Genomic DNA, 20,312 nt, shown 5'->3' on the forward strand with positions numbered 1-20,312 from the left:
TCTCCAGTCTTTGATTGTGAGTTGACCATGTACTGATATATCCTCTGTATTCACAACACCAGCTGATGTGACCCAGCTGTGATCAGAATTTAACTCTGTTTCTATTTCAACTTCTGTTCTCATTTTCAGAGTTCTAGTAATGATATCTCAAGTCTTTGATTGTGTTGACCATGTACTGATATATCCCCTGTATTCACAACACCAGCTGATGTGACACAGCTGTGATCAGAATTTAACTCTGTTTCTATTTCAACTCCTGTTCTCATTTTCAGAGTTCTAGTAATGATATCTCCAGTCTTTGATTGTGAGTTGACCATGTACTGATATATCCTCTGTATTCACAACACCAGCTGATGTGACCCTGCTGTGATCAGAATTTAACTCTGTTTCTATTTCAACTTCTGTTCTCATTTTCAGAGTTCTAGTAATGATATCTCAAGTCTTTGATTGTGAGTTGACCATGTACTGATATATCCCCTGTATTCACAACACCAGTGATGTGACACAGCTGTGATCAGAATTTAACTCTGTTTCTATTTCAACTTCTGTTCTCATTTTCAGAGTTCTAGTAATGATATCAGTCTTTGATTGTGAGTTGACCATGTACTGATATCCCCTGTATTCACAACACCAGCTGATGTGACACAGCTGTGATCAGAATTTAACTCTGTTTCTATTTCAACTTCTGTTCTCATTTTCAGAGTTCTAGTAATGATATCTCCAGTCTTTGATTGTGAGTTGACCATGTACTGATATATCCCCTGTATTCACAACACCAGCTGATGTGACCAAGCTGTGATAAGAATTTAACTCTGTTTCTATTTCAACTTCTGTTCTCATTTTCAGAGTTCTAGTAATGATATCTCCAGTCTTTGATTGTAAGTTAACCATGTACTGATATAACGGGCCCTTTATTAACAACACCTTCTGATGATTAGAATTTAACCCTGGTTCTACCATATAATGCAGAGTGTCAGTACTGATATCTCTAGTTCCAGACTTGCTCCAAGTCTGGTAAGGGTATATAAATATTAAATAAGAAAATTAAAATTGAAGGAATAAATTTCAGTAAACTGTTGCTTTATGGTTAGTTGATCGTGTAATTGAAACATATAATATACTTTTGAAGGCTATTGTGTAGATGGAGGGGGGCATTAAATCTACAGACTAGAGTCAGTGTACATTGCAGGGTTATATGTTTCTATAAATATGTTAGGCCTTCTATGCATGCATGAAAGGGCAGGCAGAGTTTCACCAGGATTTTTTCATGACCATTGAATGTGTTGTTACTTGTTGAACTGATTACGGAAGATTTATCTCATGAATGTTCGTCATGGCAACTTCATGACTCTAGTTTTTCAAGTCGGGTAAATTATCGACCTGATCGAGTCAAACAGAAAACCTTGTATCCGTGGAACATGGCGGCATTGTATAGTGGAGGCCTACTCACATCTCCATTGCCCCGTGTCTTTTAATACCATAATGTGTGAATTAATAGTTGGATTAGAGTACTGCTTATCCCTGACAGGTTTTTGTTTCCGGATCATGCCAAGAAAACCATTCTGATCAAATTTTGAGAACTACCTGATCAGATTGGCGTGATTATTGATGTGATTTACTGTTTGTATCATTAGCCTGTGGTCTTTGTTAATCATTTGCTTACAAAGTATGCTTTTTTCAACAAACAGCATCACTCCTAACACTAGAAACCTGGGCATTTGCAAACTGCCCCGGTCACCCAGCCTATCAGTAAAAACCGTAATGTATGTCCAAGGGAGACCATGCAAGCATAGAATTAATTTTGTGCCTACAATAATTTCAATATTCTCTTCGGTTTTAATTTTTTTTTAAACTAAATCATGCTTTGTCAAAATTGATTAATGATTTCTTTACTTTTCTGTCCTACATATAGTATACGGTCAAGTCTGTGTGATATTCTGACCAATAGTAGCTCTGTGGATGATGTCACTTTTGTTGGCTACAAGTCTTCTTTGTTAATGGATGATAGCTAAGATAAGAAATATTTCTCAACTGCATTTTATGCCATGTAATGATAAATTCTGAACAAACGTTGTCAACAACTTACAATGAACTCTTATACTACACAGCTAGTTAGAAAGCCATACAGAGTTTTCAGGACATGCCCATATACAACATGGTCTGTTTCGAACCAGTAACAAACTGTGAAAGTTAAATAACCTATGGTAAAGACAACTTGGACAGATTTCAGAGTTGTATCAACAGAACTGAATCAGGTCTGATAGTACAGGACTGTACACAGAGGTTACCTTTATAACTGTATCCAGTGCTGTGAACTCTCGACTGAAACATGGTTGCATATCCAGTACAGTGTCCTCTTTATACAGGTACAGAGACAGATAGAAATTTCAGACCCTATCACATGACTGTGATCATATCACTGTTTGCAAGTCATGCCCTCGCAATGCTGGGGAAACAGATATGTATATTTATTCAAGTTGTCACAGCAAATATGATGTCTTTGCTGACAAAGACCTTTACCACAGGGTAACAATGTGTCAGGGCCTGTCACAGGGCCTGTCACAGTGGTGGAATGGTTATTTGCTACAGGTATGTACAAGCTGGGTATACAGGTACAAGCACAGCTATATAGGTACTTATTCAGGAAATCTTGATGATTAAACTTCTGAGATGATTGTTTTATTTAAGATAGAATGCACCTCGGGGACAAATATTGAAATTTTAAATTTTTTGTGATCTACCACTTGTTGGTCTCGTTTTAGAGCTCTTGTAGAAAGGAAAACTTTTACCGTCTTAGTTTTTCTAAAATGTAAAATTTAACTTCCCCCATAGAGTTAACACAGGGATAGCGGCCATTTGGAATTTCAAATGTCGTAAAATGTTGGGTAATTTGTTTTGCTAGTTCCAAACTTTGCACTGTGACCCCTGATTTTTATTGTTGATTTGTTAAAAGAACGGTTTAAAGTTTCATTTAGGAAAGTTTGAGCATAGGTTTAAGTATTTCACTTTTGAGGCGCATACTGCCTTAAGACGTAATTCTCAAGTAAGAGTTTGGCAACAAAAGTTTTTGAGAAGCCAGTCAATCAGTGCATTTGAGAGGATGTTAAAGTAGAGTGTTTGGACTCTCACCCTTTTTAGTTCAGATCTGTATTGGTCTACCACTTATCGGGGCTCATTTTGATGCTCTTAGAGAATGTGACGTTTTCTCTGACTTAGTTTTATGAAAATTGCGAATTGTATTTTTCCCCGTCGAGATAACACATGGATGGTGGTAATTAACTGTGAATGTCAAATATTGATAAATATTGGGTAATCTATTTCTCTAGTATCAAAATTTAGAACCTTGAACCTCGAGTTTTACTTTTGATTTTAAAAAAGAATGGTTGAAATTTTGCTAGAGGAAAATTGGAGCAAAAGTTCAAAACTTTCATTTTTGAGCAGTGAGTTAGATTAAGTAACGGTAGATTTTTGTCTTTACTGAGATTGATATTTTTAGACATGAGAATCCTATTGTACATGACATCAAAAGCACAAATATGAATTTTATCATTGCTTTGTAATCATACAGGGAGATTTAATAAATTATGTACACCAAAATTTTCGAGACATAAACTGTCATGTTACGTGGATTAAATCTGCCACAGCCCAATGATTACTTGACACTAGATTGCTAAATATAAAAGTTGTAGGTCATGCCTTAAAAATGCCCTCATCATGTATGGTAACCATCATTGAAATCACAGCAGTTGCTATGAACAAATAATATTTCATCAGAAAATGCGCTGTGCCAGCTTTAGTTTCAAAACCGTTTCCAAACTCTTACTGCAGAATGTCTAAAAAATTAAATGAAACAAGCTAGTGATAATTTTTGTTAAGCAACTCAATTACCATGCCACTACAACTTTATAAGGCTTTGACGTTATATCAGATGAAATGGAAGTTTTGATTATAGAAAAATTAAGGCTTTGCATATACACCAATTGTATTTGATTAACCCTTTGAGAGCTGTAATTTTTCATGCCAAAATTTTAGTGCAACATGTTACTAATTTTTATGAATTTTTCTGTAACTTTTATTTCATCTGCTACACTGTGTCATCAAAATTTTGGCAAAAATCTGACTGGGGTATATCTTATAAAGAGGACTAAAATTGGTTTTGGCGCTCAAAGGGTTAAGCGTTAGAATGCTTCACACTGTTATTGGTGGGTGTCCGTGTGACCCCTGGATTACTCCACTTCTAAAACAGTGGTCCGCACCCGAATACTGTGGATTCACAGCTGGTGTTGCCTTTTGATTACATATGCAAATGGCTTGTATACTTCCCTCCAACAATGTTTAGCCATCATAGAAGCAGACAGCACAAAAGTAATTGCAACCAGCATAGGCCTTAAGTCCTCCATGCATGCATTTCAAATGTATAGAGATACAAATGGGTTAAAATTATGAACACGTAATGAAGACATAATATAGAAATTGTATCGGAAATTGCGAGTATTATAGTAAAAAACTACTAAGTTAGCATTTTTTCCCTTAGTATTTCTTGAAAGAGATGAAACTGACCAATTTGTCTTTAAGCCATGAAGATAGTGATACCATATTACAAGCATTTTCTTGCATTCGTACATACAAGTCTAAGTCATGTTACCCAGGTGAAGTCAACAGGTAAATTCAGTCAATTTTACAAAAATCACCACAAAATATATATTCCTTAAGCTGATATGCTGATTTTACATTATTTTTAATAATTGACCTTATATAGAGGCGAAAATAAAGCTGTATGTAAGTGGCCCCCTTTCCGGCATATTCAAAAAATATATCCGTTCATTGAATTATAATGCCAACTGCCCTCCAGTATCTATGGTCTGCCAACTCCCCACAACAGTTCAAGCTACCCACTTCCCTCTTGAATCCCCAACACTGACAGTTCTCCTCTGTTTCTTTTCGCATTTGCTAATCAGTTCTATTGAGAGCCCCAAAGTGCAGTCTGGGTTACCGAGAGGTAGATGAGTGTAGTTTACTGATTACTTTCGAATTTATTTATTTACTAATTTCTTGTAATTGAGACATATTACTCATGAATATGTTGATCGTGGCCATATCTCTGAAATCGATTGATAATACTTTAGTTTCACTGAACATTTACGAGCTTGATATTCTGATTATTAGCTCATTACCATACTCAGCAACTCTCTGCAACTAGGTCTCATATAAAAGCTCAGTGCACTGATTTTGATAGAATTTAGTGGCATACTAGTCCTGCTTACTTTTTTGCTTTTTCTGATGAGCATGCGATACTAAGTATTGGATTATTTCCATATATTATTAATTTAATGAGAGCTAAGCCGTCAATACTAAGTGCATTGAATTTTAGCAGACTCCTAAGATAAATTTGTCAAGCTTAGCTTTGGTCGTGATGTAATTTTGTTAATGACATGTTGATAAATAGATCATTTGCACAATTTATAAAATGTTGTAATAAGTTCATATGTCAAAAGTGAATACACTGCATTTGAACAGTTCTCTGAGGTACACTGATACTGTCACTGAGATTTAATGTGAAATGTATGATGAACATGACATATGATGAATACAGTAGCTCATTTGCATATTGAACTATATTCAGTATTTTAAAAGAAGGTCAAATGTCAAAGCTGAATGAACAGAGTTTGAACAGGTACGACACGGATGAGTGACCTGTGTCTAGTGCATACTTTAATGGCACGCATATACGGTTTGTGATTTATAACAGTGAATACATGACGTGATAAAGGATCAGAACCAGCTTTAACTTTTGACCTGTGGTAGTTTGAGATGTCTCTACGTTTTACTGACCCTGAACAGGTGTTTGAAGAACACAGTTGAAAATGCTGAGCCAATGATTCATCTTAAAATATTTTGCTTATTGTATGAGCCAAGAAAAAGTAGACAAATTGCCGAAAAATTGTCCTTTTGTCAACATTTTGAAAGACAGTTAAAATTGCACTGAAGTCACTCACTGCCATCTTAGGGCAATAGAATACTTCACTGGACATTGCTGAATTTATATTCATTTTCTCTAAACCAGGAACATACCCATTAAGTGGAAATATTAAAAGAAAAAATAGCATTGCAATAATTTTTATGTTGATATATTCTAATAAGGTATTTGTGCGCATCCTAAAAATTCACTTTTACAAGAATTCTCTTTGGGAAAGTAACTAACCTTTTTAGGTCAAAATAATGGAAAAAAACTGACAGACAGTTATTACTCTCGTATAAACTGAAGAAAACAAGAGTTTTTATGCAATTTACAGTGTATGTGATCTACGATAGAGAATAGACGAAACAATAAAATATAAATACAAAATAAAATAGCACACTACAAAGTAAACATTTCCACAAAGCTTACCAAGTCTCAGTAGCATAAATATTGACAAATGAGTCAATCATTTTACTATCAATGTTTTGTTCACCAAGGTTTCATAATTAAGATTTGTAGGGAATGGCCTGGAAGAAATTGTATAAAATTAAGTGCATTTCCAAAATAGTTGACAACTTAGATTAAATTTGATGAAAAATAATTACAACTTGGTAATATCTTCTCTCATTTTCAGTAAAACAGGACTTCAACTGTTCGATACTGGACAAGATTATGATACATCACAAACTAAAGGTCCTACCATGAGGCATCAATAAACTACTCGGAAAACGTATTTTGTCAGATAGATATTTTTACACGTCTACAAGGACAACAGATGACATCACGTTTAACCTTGGTATTTTGCTTACGGCTACACTGGTACCAAGGTTTATCTTTGCACAGAGCAATGTCTCAATAGAAAGGTTATCACAGAAACGTGTCAACATCCTTCTGTATATAGTTTATATTTGAGGAATGTTGATACTAGATTCTTCAATATAGTTGTCTACAATTTCAAATGGAATGGGCTCTGTCGTTTCTAACAATGTAGACTAACCAAATTGCAATTGACACATTTCCAAACACGACAAAAATTTCTACTCCTCATCACCTGAAATACAGCTTTGAGCAGCAATCAAACACCAGGATGAAATCATGACAACAAACCCTATGAATGAAAACACTGCAGTGAAGCCTGGTGATAAGTAAGCTGATTTTATGACGTCATGATGTCCAATCTTTTACATCGCTCTCTCATCAATATGTAGTACAAGGCAAGAAAAACATCGATTTAAGCCAATTAATGAAATAAATTCAAGAAGTGCTAAAGAAATTCAAAGAGCATGACTCCATAGGCTGATCAATAAAGGCATACAACCAATTTACTTGTCATAACCACACGAATTTGACGAAAGCAGACAGGAATTTCGTATTGGCAATTTTCAGGTGTTATTTTTGATTTCAATTATTGCAATAAGGCTTATTAAAAACATCTTGTGTCACTGCTTTGAAATTGACTTTAAAGTTTCTTGGGAATCTACTTTGACAATTAGGGAAATAGTTTGATGTGGGTAGGAACATGCCTTATTCTGGACAGATCTATGGTGTAGATATGAATAAAATGCGTATGACATTCTCCATCATGTGCATATGGAAATAACGACAAGGCTCCTAGGCAGAGAATTAAGATCAGTTTGAGATTCCTGGTGCTCCAATTATTGTTAATAAATAATTAACCAGATCAGAACACAATGTTGTTGACACTATTCTTATATCAAAAGAGGTCAATGTCAAGAATTTATGGGGATATTGTTAATTCAGGATTCGTATCTCTACAGTGTTGAAGGAGGTTTAATTTTACCTACGAGTATTGCTTCTTGTGACGTTTGTGACAAATATCTCGTCTTTTACGACTGTTAATAATTGACCTTATGAAACGATATATGGTCTGAAAAAAACGACTGGACAGTATAGTTCAGAAAGGCCAGATAGGAAATGCACATAGCAATTTTTCCACAATTTTGCTAGCCTAGACCATATTCTTTGCTTTTGACCTTCGTCCGTAGTAATGACGAAGGTCGAAGCGGAGTATAGAGTCTAGGCATTGAGCTAAAACGTTAAACTTTCTAGCTCCATGGTCTAGACTACCAGTTTGCAGGATTGTTGGCTTTATGGCATTAACTTTTAGTTAATGCCATACCACTTTTAAATCGAACGATTGTAAAGGTAAAATCGTGCTTTTATGTCCCTTACAAGTTTGATTTGTGAGCTGGTATTCTCACACCTTGTATATATTAAGGATGGCGTGTACCATCGCCCCTGTACCTTGTACCTGCCTGCACAGTAAGCTTTTAGTAGTCTTTGGTGTATGCATCGAGTGCTCAGCTATTATCACGCATCGCACGACATGCACGACTTCAGCCGACATCAATATACTTGAAACAGCATTAATTGTAGCTACAGTCGACCCCGGGCGTCGACCTCTGTTAAAAGCCACCGTACGCACACTCTTCAACTGTACACGATTACGATGTCTTCTTTGGATTAGATTACAGAAACCACACGCTAACCTTTCACCTATTGCTGGATCATGGCCTAAACTAACATATCACCCACCTTGTGTAGCTCGTTCTACATTAATCTGCAACTCATTGATGAGTGTCTTCCTGGCTTCACTCTTTTCCTTCAGAGGTGTAGCCTGGTTTGTGCATTGTGCCCTCTGCATCATCAGTTTTTGACCAGCTTCATGCAGGACTGCTTTGATGTGAGCAGAATGTTTACTAGCATGAATTTTCAACTGCACAAACTCATCCTCCACTTTGTAGAAAGAACTGGCTTCATCCTTCAGAGTCCTTATATGCCGTTCCTTTGTACCTTGAGATTGTCCGAACTTGGCTTCCTTGAAATAGACATCAGGTCTGACTTTCCATTGCTTTGTGACAAACGTTGATCTGTGGCCCTGTAACTCCTCTACACTGAAGTCATCTCTACTCAGTAATTCAGAGATGGTTTGGTTGTCCCGTATTTGCATCCGTGACAGGAGTAGATTTAGACTGTCCACTGTATGGTGCCGGGTAATATCCTCACGCGGTGCAGCCTTCAGTTCAGTTATTGCAGCAACACTACGTCGACGAGATGGAGTTTGCACTGAACCTGTTGATATGAATGCATTCGCAGTTCGTGAAAATGCTGGCAGTATATTCTAGGATGTTATTGAATTCTAATAGTCCATGTGACACACTAGTTTGATCAACAAAAATGTTGTGTTTGATAATCCTCAATGACAATTGAGGAGAAGTGTATACAAAGAGTTGGTACATCTGTGGTTGGTTTTGTCCAATACACTAAGCACAGCATACTTGGTTTAGTGCGAGGGATACAATCAGGACTCTGTGAATAACAGTGAAACATAGTTTAACACATTCGACTTAACAGGCTTAGATGAACCCATCACAGAGAATACCTTGACAGACTTGTCATTTTACAAACATAAACAAAAGAAACAGAATGTTTTCAACAGACTAAGTAAGCAAAGATAATATCCCCATCTTTGGATTCTAGAATAAGTAAAATGATTATTTTATTTTTCACGTTTGATGACTAGTAAAATCCCTTTAAAGCAGATTTTAAACGGGTTTTAATACACTGTGTCGTCTAATGCTTGTCTTAAAATTTGAGTTGATACATGTACATGTAAGATAATTCAATGGAATCTGCATTTGACGGCAAACTACAATTATTTTATTTCAACACAATTTGCTTTCTCAAAATAGGCATTTATTCTGAATATATCTAAAGGCGACATTCCTCCATTTTGAGAAAGAATCTCTCTACTTTGTCTTGTCTACTCACCTAATCCTATTACCTACAAAGGAAGCCCGGCAACTTACCTGTAAATATTGTCTAAACTTGCGCACTGAGAAGTTAGACAGCCTTCACTGTACATTTAAATAGAATGTTTCAAACCTTACCTGTCAATAGTGGTATTTCCCTCCTACAGAGTAAATACTCCTGTACTGGAATGTAGATATCAAGGGTTAGGTAGTGAGCTTGAATCTTTCTGAGTAGTGTTGGTGTGATGACTGTAGAATGGATGGTTTTGTCCAGTCGTCCACTGATATACTCACTCCACAGGGCTTCCAGTGCTTCTAGGGATCCACATTTCATCACATATCGCAGACTTCCCTTGCCTACTTTCTCCACTTCCAAGTCACTGTGTACATCACTCAGAACTCTGCCCGTCCCCTCGGTTGTCGGTCTATTTCCTTCTCTTTGGTAAAATTTAATCTCTACATTTAACATAGATGCACCATTCACTGCAAGCCCTAGCGAAGTTCCACTTGTACTCCGATAGTACCTGCAGTAAAAAATATCAGTCAGTATTACGTGGCCCTTCCCAACTTTAAAATTAGGTGCAAAAATTTTCAATCATGACTTCATTGCATATATGAATGAGATAATTTATAATATCCTGCTCCATGCAATGATGTCCATGACAGGAATTACGTAATAAGTGTAATCGGTTTGATTTTTTGTATATGTGAAATCTTTAATGCCAAGTCAAGCCATAGCTAATAGTTGCAGTTTCTACGAGCTAAGCCTTTGTAATATGTTTCAAGTAATTAATTATTGCCAATTCCTTTGGAGAGTTAAAGTAACAGCCCATCAAAGTGTGCTCCGCATGGAGATCAATATTGATGATGGTTAGCAGCTAAGATAAATATAGTAAACGGAAAAAAAGGCACACTGTTTGTCCACAATCTGCTCAGAAAAGGAAATATTTAGCTTATTCAATAGGAATTCATAATTCCCTTTTAATGCTCCTATAGCTGTAACCTTTGGTGTATATTTGTATGCTTGTTGTGTTTAAAAGTTTGTAGCTTGGAGTGGTGTGTCACAAGTAAATAGTGAAATGAGGCTGAAAAGCAATGATTTGGTAATCACAATAAACATAATGTATAGATATGTCATGAGTTTGTATCAATAGGTAAATTTTTTATAATTAATTATTATAATTTCATTCAAGCACATGAATGCTCTTGTCCATGATTTTTTATATTTAGGGTGGTCGACAAAATACAAGCAATTTCACTTTGCACATGTAATATCATCCTTGTCTGTTCTTTATCATTTTTATTCAAAGGCCAAGAAGCTGAACAGACCAATGGATCGTTGATACAATAACATTCAATGTGAAGTTTCAGAACAAGATCAGAAAACATTTAGGATGGCATGAAAACAACTTTGGATAGTGGGAACAATCAAATGCAGACCTTTAAGGTGTGTTCTGTTGGGTTTTTCACGGTGAACCCCCCCCCCCTTCCAGTATAAAATAAAGAGTTTGCAAACTTGACATCAGAGAACTGCTTCTTGTGCTGTCTTGTTGCTTCTTGTGCTGTCTTGTTCCCTATGTTGAAGTAAGATGTTTCTTAACATGGCAATTCTATCTACTACAGTTTATTACAAAATGATTCTGAACTGAGAACATTTATAATGGATGGAAGTATTGGGAAGGCTACTATGTACATTGTCCCATGAACTCTGCTGGAAGCTGACCTCTGTCTTAGTTTAGAAGCAGGATAATTTTGATCATACAAAGTACAAAATGTCGGATGTGGCTAGGCTGCATCAGTGTTGTCAATTCCTGGTATTGCAACTTTTTCATGCATCGAGACTTGATTATATAGGCATCATGAATGCTAATTTTTAAGAACATACATACTTATTGTCAAGAAGTATGTATATATGCTAATTAATATATGTAAATTTTACAAACCAATTTTACCTGCTTATATATATGCTAATTAATATATGTAAATTTTACGGCTTCTATGCCGCTGAAAGCCGCACCTTATTTTTTGTGGCAAATCGTCTGCAATCACAGCGGCCTGTATGCTGCAAACTGTGCCAGAACAGATCTTTACATGATAAAATATGAATAACCAGGTTATAAGCCACAAACATTTGCGGCTTGGTGTTCCAAACTATTGCGGGTTAGCAAGCGCAACTGTGTGCCAGGAGCCATATTTTTCCGTAAGGGAGCTGCATGTGTGTTGAGTAGTCCACGACTTAATTTACGCGTACAAAATGTGATTGTGCACGATACGTTGTAAAACTAATTACTTTCCATTCTGACACAGTTAACTTTTGTAAAAGGAAAAAAAACACTTTTCTCTTTTTCCTGAGAAAAGATCCTGAAAGTTTGATCGAACTTCAAGACTTTTAATGTTGGTGCCTCTGCCATTGCTGTCGCACGAGAAAGAAATCACGTAAATTGGACACGAAATTGGCATTGAAATATGTAGAATCATACAACACAGTTAACCTAGCTCTGTCTTTGACTCCACTCTGCCAATGCAATGACGTGAATTTTGGAATTTACAAGTAAAATCAGCTCAATCTGCAATCTTTGAAAAATTTCATAAATCATGAAATCGTCCGAATTGGAAAGGTTGTATTCACCAACAAATTACCGGTTACTACACTTTGGCAATTTCAACAACTATTAAACATTTGTCACAAATGAGGGAATGCCTTCATATGTTTACAATTGACTTAAAACAGAAATAACACTTACAACTTTCTCGATCTGGACTTTGTGAACGTTGAGAAGTCAAAACATTGCCTCCTGAGGTGGATGGTTGACCGTAGAGACTTTCTTGATTTTCTGATTCTTTGAACAAAAGAAGTGAAATTGAAAGGCGGTGAGACATTGAAAAATTTGCAAATATCAAGAAAGGTATAATTTGAATGACGAATATGTAGCTTTTTAGTCACGCAGTTTCAGTGAACTGAATATAGAACTTGAAGTGTACGCTTGATGTAACCGTGGCGGCCTTCATTTCGGATGGAGCAGTCTTCCTTCATAAATCCGCCAAGTCACACTTCGTAAACGTTAACCGAATTTTCTGATCGTGATATCCGGATGTCCCAGTCAAATACATGATAAGCAGTTCTGCAATCATTAAGCTTCTTGTATTTTCTGTTTACAGTAAAGCCTCTTACCTCCAGGCAAATGTTCGGGATCTGGCCTCCAAGTGTCGTGTGTTGTACTGTCGCCTGTTTTAGATGTTCTCCCATCCCCCTAAGAACTCTGAGTTTGTGTTCTTCATCTCTTCCATTACTGTAGTTTTCATCATCTCTCTCATCTTTTTTGCAATCTTCATATACAACGCGTAATGTTCAATGATATGTATTATCTTTGCCTTTAACGCCTCTGGGCCTTTACGCATTTCAACGACTACGTTTTCGCGGTAACATTTAAAATATTTCTTGATGAAGTAGTCTCCTTCCGACGCAGTAGGGAGCACTATTGGTTTCCCACTGGCTATCGTTGCAACGATTACACTCAGCGAATTGATCGAAGCCGGTGGAATAATGACGAGATGTGCGTGCAGCAGTACCTTTCCAAATGAATTATTTTGGAGTCCTTTAATTATCACTATGAGATTCGAGTATGGGTCTAAACGTGCCATTATTTCTTTGTCGTCATGTTTATTCATACACAGGATTTCCCACTTCGGAGGTTCACTATCCCGGTTTTCATACCTTTCAGCCACGATATTTATGGCTCTGGGAACGACAGCGAGATGATTCAACGCTGATATTGCATTCTCTTCAAAGGGAGTCATAATTCGAAAGTTGTGACTTTCGGGAGGGTTTCTAGGGACAGGCATATCGAAGTAATCTTCATCTGGCAGTGGTACAAGTTGCAGATGCTTGGTTGATGGATTGTGAATTGTATGTTTAAAATTATCAAATGTTTTTGGACCAATAGACAGCACCACGAATGCACTCTGGTTCTGTTCATAGAGGCAATCACGTCTGTAATCAAACTCTTCCTTGTCATATGGAAACATCTCGTGTGTCAGTTCTTCTTGATTCCATACATTGACATGTATGTATTCTGCATTGGGAAGTACGTTGTCTTTTATGTGAACAGCTACGGATGAAGATACGATGCCGAATCCGAAAATGAACTTCAAGTTGGGAATATCCTTCAGATGAGGATAGAAGGTTGTATGCGTCGAAAGCCAAAAGTAGCTTGGTTTCTCCTTCTTAAAGAGAGCATTTCTCTTTGGTAAAACTAACGTAACTCCCAGTCGTTCTGCCTCCTTCTCTGTTGTGCCATTTGCATCTAAAACTGTACAATGAATGGTGAGTCCAGACGATTTCAACTGGTCAAGTAGTTGGTAAAGTGCAGCTGCAATGCCGCCATGGATCGGTGAACCCCATCTCTCTAACAAAATAAGCGCCGTCGGTGAGTTCACGTCAACATCCGATTTCTGAAAATGATAATTTATCCGTCATGTAAAACTAAACATATAGTTACAATTTGTGAGTTCTCGGGCTCATAAAACACACAGGAAGACCTGTACACGGACTAAACGTTGTGTCGAGGAGTGATTAGCGTATTGCGAGCATAGTGACCATATTTATCAGTAAAATTGGTATATTACAAAATTTTCGCGGATCGAAAATTCTTGACAGAAAGAAAATCATTTGATCACTTAAACATGATGTGTCATCCCTCAAAGATTAACTTCACTTCAGTTTAATCACACTTACCGGAATATTTTGTATCACATCCCCATCCTTTTTTCTATTACTATCATCATCGTCATCATCGTCGGCGTCATTATCAACAGCTCTACTTCCGCTGGTGATGACTCCCGCCATAGTGTAAAATCATCTATCGTGGAATGCTGCAGAATATGCAGGATGTCGCCTGCACAAAGTAAGTCCGCCTTCAGTTGGTAAGTCACGTGATATATCACATATTAGGAAACGCGTTTCAGTTAACTGTTGAAAGTGTAAATAAAGACGGCAACTTTATTTTTTGCGGCCAAATTTACAGAGCGTGTTCGATGACCCAATAATTGATGCTGACAACAATCGTCATTGTCAATTTTTCCGAGTAATTATGAAATGGCGAAATAGAGCTAGGCGAGAGGCGAGAAAGCGGCCAATCAACTCATTCATATTTCGTTAGTCTTACCCATATCCTCTTGAAATAAACTATGCTGTTACAATGATGAATGTGTCATTTATGATGATGATGATGATGATGATGATGATGATGATGATGATGATGATGATGATTATTATTATATTAGTATTTACGTTCCAGCACCAGTGTGAAACAGATTTCATTTTGTACTTCAATGTCGGTTTACTGTCACACGCATGGCGGATATCTTGGTGACGGCTGGATTTTTCTTGAATTTCAAAGCGACAGAAGAATATTCGTTTCACTCATGATGCTGGAAACGACAAGGCTGAGAAAGAGGTTTTCAACAATCACACATAATTTGTGACAGTTACGTTTTACGCTATCGCTGAAGCATTACTTTTGACAGATGACAAAATTATGTCTCATTGCTCTAAACTCACCTGACAAGTTTACACAACCTGTTAAGAATACACGTTTAAATGTCGATATCACACAGCCTAAGAAGAATTCACCATTGTTCTCCTCTACTGGACGGTCCAACCAGCCTGTCGGATCAAAATAAAATATTGACATCATTGATGGCTATTTCGTATAGTTACATAACTTTTTTTCACAGTAATCGCTGTACACTTATGACTTTGTAGTTATTACATTTTATATTTTTGTCGTCAAAAAACATTAAGTTTGGTACATGTAACATACATACATAGAAACATACATACATATATAGATACATACATAGATATATACATACATACTAAGATATATATATATATATATATATATATATATATATATATATATATATATATATATATATATATATATATATATATATATATATAACATTTTCGCAATCCACAGCTGCTGTCGGTAAACGGTAAATGGAATCGAGAAATCGGGTGATACAGTCCGTACGCCGAGCACTGATTTTGTCCTTGCTCTTCAAAGGTACTTAGCCATACCTTGTCCAGCGAGTTTGTCGACCCTTCAACTTCCTCAGGTAAACCTCACATCAATCTCTGACCTCTAGCTATTAACCATATGTCGCATTAGCTTTACATTGACGAGGTCATGACCATGTCATTCACTATTTATATCAGTACAGTCTTTTAAAATACAACACTACTGATTTAGTCCGATTTCATCAATAACGTTCAATCATGAAAAGGTCATTACAAGTCCAGCAAATTTACCAGTAGATGAATTCTAGTGGAAAACACAACTTGAATTGTTCACAGTCGTGCTGTCACATGACCATGTTAATCATTAATTATGCCATACTGTTGCCTCCTTTGGCACTTGAGGTCACCAAACTCGTTAGTTGAATATATTTTCGATGTGTTACGCGTGTTCAAAATTAAAGATTGCAAGGGAAGTATATTATTACCGCACAGCGTCTCTTTCGAGACAGAGCAAAGCAGGACAAAATTGAACGTTTACAAAAAGATCGCATAAATAAAACTTAAATACAGGAAATTTAGGAAATAGCAATAAAATTTATATTTTACGCTGGTATCTGTAAATATTTGTATTCTCTTCATCATTGAATTTTGTTTGAGGTCGACAATTAACGGCACTTAAAGCATGTACTCCCTGACGAACGTTCATGGCTAGTTTTTCATGAATGTGCATGAAAAACAGCCATTCTCTGCGTCAGCAAGCAATCAAGCTTTGCAAACAAAAGAGTCTGTTGTCATTTTTTACTTTGCAACAAGATGTGGTACTGGTAGCTTATGATATGGAAGTGAATGTAATTTTTAAGACTGTTTTATTTGGCGAAACACATAACGGCCGGATTCAGTAATATTTGGTTTTCAAAAGGGAACTGAAACACAACCCACATCGTCATGTGTTTTGCATCGCATTGATAAGAGGATAATTAAATAATCAAACGACTTCTCGTCCTGCTGAAACTTTTTACTTTCAAGCTTTGGCCAAATATTTTGTGCTTTCAGCTTTGCTTTTAAAAAATTGCCAACTTCAAATTCAACCGAACACAGTGACACTCAGCCACCCAATCCAAATTTGTTTTAGTCAGTCTGTTCCCTGTCAAGCAATCTTTGTCGGTCCCTGTAGATACCTAAGATAACCTTGGACAATTAATATAGCTTTTGATAAACATCTTGTCAGCTTGTCAAATAATAGTGCTCAATGTAGCAGCAGACATGTTAGCCAGCCTTTGAGCAGAAAAAACACCCCTTTAAATTGGCAGTGCTTAATGTATCAGGTTTACACCCGAAAAAGAATATAATGTCATGTGGCTGAAAGCATTTTCGCCATTTGTTCATGGGTTCTTGATCAAAATTTCCTATTTAGGGATAGACATTGTATACTAAATATTGGCAAATGAGTTCATTAGAATAGTATACTCATTTGTCCAAACAACGCTAGGATTAGGGGAGAAGATTCTTTAGATTGGTCCTTACCTCGGGCAAAACGATGACCCGAAGGAATCTTTCTGTTGAAATAATTAGGAAAATATCAGTATTGTTGGTATATTCTGTACTACGGTGACGCCACAGCAAAACATTTTATATAGAAACTAAGTGACACTAGACAACTTAATATGTGATAGATCCAGCGGCTACAAAGTACAGCGTGATTTCTGATTGCTGGTTGTGACACTGTGTTGTTAAGCACTATACAATTTCATTTCAGTGGCACTAGCTAACATAGTTTGCTATTATGAACTTTAATTGTGTCTAATCGGCGTTTTATCTTCATAGAAACAACATGTTTTAGTCCAAGTTGTCTACATAATTATAAGATTACATGATGGTACAAGTGTACAGAAGTGACATGAAAAATACTAAACTCAAGAATCGATTACACGTACAATTTGCGGCTCTCTTTCTACATCTCATAAAACAACGTAGGAGAAAGGTGAGGTCACAGTAACAGCCGCTACGCACATTGTGTCGCTCCAGAAAGTTTTGAAATTTTGCCATCAGACTTTAGTACTAGACGATCAAACATCGTTGCTTCGTACGTGTGAATATACTTGGAAAGTGATGGGTGTCAACATTTGTGCATGGAGGGTTGCTATCAGCTGTTTTATTCATCCAAAAAGTTGGAAAGGGATTGCCATTCACAACTACACGCCATTTTCGAAGTGGAGCGCGGTGAACGATCTTGCATTCCGATTAGCCTGCTGTACCTTGGTATGTAGTTGCATATCACTATGCAGTTTTGGCATTGTGTTTGGCATTGACTCGCTCTATGATTGGCTGATCGCTACAGGCAAAATTACATCAGATGTGCTACTATTGTCTGAAATTGGAGGTGTCAAGTGCATGCACATATTAGGCCTATACAATTGTGGAAATTTCAGTTCGCATTGGTACTTCACTGGGTCAACATGCGACACAAGTCCCAGTCTACTGAACATTCAATTTCATCCAAGTACTTCAGCCATGTGTCTTCCAGCAACGAAAACTCCGTATGTAAGCCGACTGATCCAGCTCTCTGGGGATGTAGAACTAAATCCCGGGCCTGATACCCGACAGTCAACACTGACTCGTACGGGAGAACTTCGTCCTCCCGCCTCAAATGTAGATGAACCAGTGATGTCAGCGTTGCGGGAAATACAGAACAGTATAAAGGACTTACAGAAAGACACAAAGACACTGAACAAGAAAATAGATAGGATGGAAAGTCAATTAAATAAAATGGAAGAAGCGATTGGTGAAGTTAGAAGCATGGCAGAAGAAAATAGAGAAAAGTTGAAAGGACTGGACGAGGTGGAAGAAGAAATCACAGGTTAACGTCAGAGACAAGGCGACTACGTGTGCTGAATTCAGAGCTTGAAGACAGATCAAAACGAAACAATGTTGTGTTTAGAGGTGTGACGGAAGAGGAAAGGGAAACCTGGGAGATGACAGAAATGAAATCAAGACTTTGATAGCAGATAAAATGAACATTCAAGACAACATAGAGTTTGAAAGAGTTCATAGAGTGGCGGGGTCAAGAGGTAATAGATCGATCGTGGCCATGTGTTCCAGGTATAAAGATAAAGAGAAGATACTGTCAAAGAGCCAAGCCTTGCGCGGAACAAATATTTACGTCGACGGACATTTCTCAGAGCACACCAATTACATACGGAGGAAGCTGTTTGGCAAGAGAAAGGAGCTGATAAGTAGAGGTATTCGAGCTTTTGTAAATTATAATAAATTAATCAGCTACGACGAAGGTAACAGACAGGTGTACATATTCAATGAAAAATCAGGTTGTGTAGAAAGACAAGAACATGTAAGCTAGGGGGGTGGCCAAGGCCGAAATAGTACGGACGAACTTGGGAAGACAAAGAAATTGCGTTTCCTGTCTTGGAACGTTCATGGATTGTATAATAAATTACTAGACAAGTCTTTTCTTGATTTTGTTACAAATTTTGATGTCATTTGTGTACAAGAAACTTGGTTTCACAAAGATTTAGTATTTGATAGAAATATTACTGGATTTACCGAATATCATATCTTTAGGGAAAGGAAAGCCAATAAAGGTCGGGTTGGGGGAGGAGTTAGTGTTTCATAAATAATGTATTTTCTAAAGGGGTCATTCGTTTGTCAACAACTTTACCAGATGCCATCTTCTTCATATTAGACGCTGCTACACTTGGTTTGTCCAAAAATGTTATCCTAGGGTGCATTTATGTCCCCCCTGAAGGGTCATCCCGCTATACTTCTGAAACGAATGGTATTGAGTTGTTGGATAATCAAATTGTTGAGCTTAAAGTCAAACACCCAGATTGTCATTGGTTACTTATGGGAGATTTCAATGCTAGAACTGCACAGGATTACGATTATATCATCAATGATTCTACTGATTACATCCCGTTAGCAACAGATAGCTATGAAGAAGATACTTTTGATAAGACCCGTTCTTCAAAAGATCCTGTAGTGAACAGATTTGGTAGAAGGTTATTAGAGCTTTGTCGTGATCATTCTATCCATTTTCTAAATGGAAGATCTTGTTCTGATGTTACAGGCGAATTTACTTGCATTGCAAATAATGGTAATAGTGTTGTAGATTACATTATAGCTTCTACTGATTTATTTAAGGAAATCAGTGATTTTTGGGTTGATGATAACAGTATTTCAGACCATTTCCCTTTATGTTTAACTCTGCCCATCAATCTATTGTCTAGAAATGAGACGACAGATTTGGCTTCATGCAGTAATTATACACGTTTTAAATGGGACAAAGACAAGGTAGGCTCTTTCGAAACAAATATTCATTCACAAGAGGGACAAAACAGGACTAGACAAGTTTTAGAATCTAACAGACGAGATGTAGAGGAATGTATGAGTAGACTTTATGATTTGTTGTTTTGGGCTGCTGAAGATTATAAACAAGAAAGCAAACGGATAATTGGGAACAATATAAATAGGAAATCGCGACAAGAAGCATGGTTCAATAAAGAATGTCAAACTGCAAAATATAACATGTACAAAGCACTTC

General features: G+C 36.8%; 1 protein-coding gene across 1 annotated transcript; it reads right to left on the minus strand.

Annotated features, from left to right (window-relative positions):
• Nucleotides 1–12,910: 12,910 nt before the first annotated feature.
• Nucleotides 12,911–15,411, minus strand: LOC139126995 (uncharacterized). The gene is made up of 3 exons (XM_070692921.1): nucleotides 15,293–15,411; nucleotides 14,468–14,701; nucleotides 12,911–14,184 (listed from the first exon to the last, which is right to left on the minus strand). The coding sequence occupies exons 2-3, from the start codon at nucleotides 14,576–14,578 to the stop codon at nucleotides 12,964–12,966; spliced, it is 1,332 nt and encodes a 443-aa protein (XP_070549022.1). The 5' UTR covers nucleotides 14,579–14,701; nucleotides 15,293–15,411; the 3' UTR covers nucleotides 12,911–12,963.
• Between the last annotated feature and the right edge of the window lie 4,901 nt (nucleotides 15,412–20,312).

The sequence above is a fragment of the Ptychodera flava genome, chromosome 3 (assembly GCF_041260155.1).
Source record: "Ptychodera flava strain L36383 chromosome 3, AS_Pfla_20210202, whole genome shotgun sequence".
Lineage (NCBI taxonomy): Eukaryota > Metazoa > Hemichordata > Enteropneusta > Ptychoderidae > Ptychodera > Ptychodera flava.

Bases quoted from the DNA above. Each gene is read 5' to 3' on its own strand.
- LOC139126995 (XM_070692921.1), bottom strand. From the start codon at position 14,578: ATGGCGGGAGTCATCACCAGCGGAAGTAGAGCTGTTGATAATGACGCC. The intron at 14,185-14,467 runs GTAAGTGTGATT...TATCATTTTCAG, and splicing joins ATGTGATACAAAATATTCCG to AAATCGGATGTTGACGTGAA.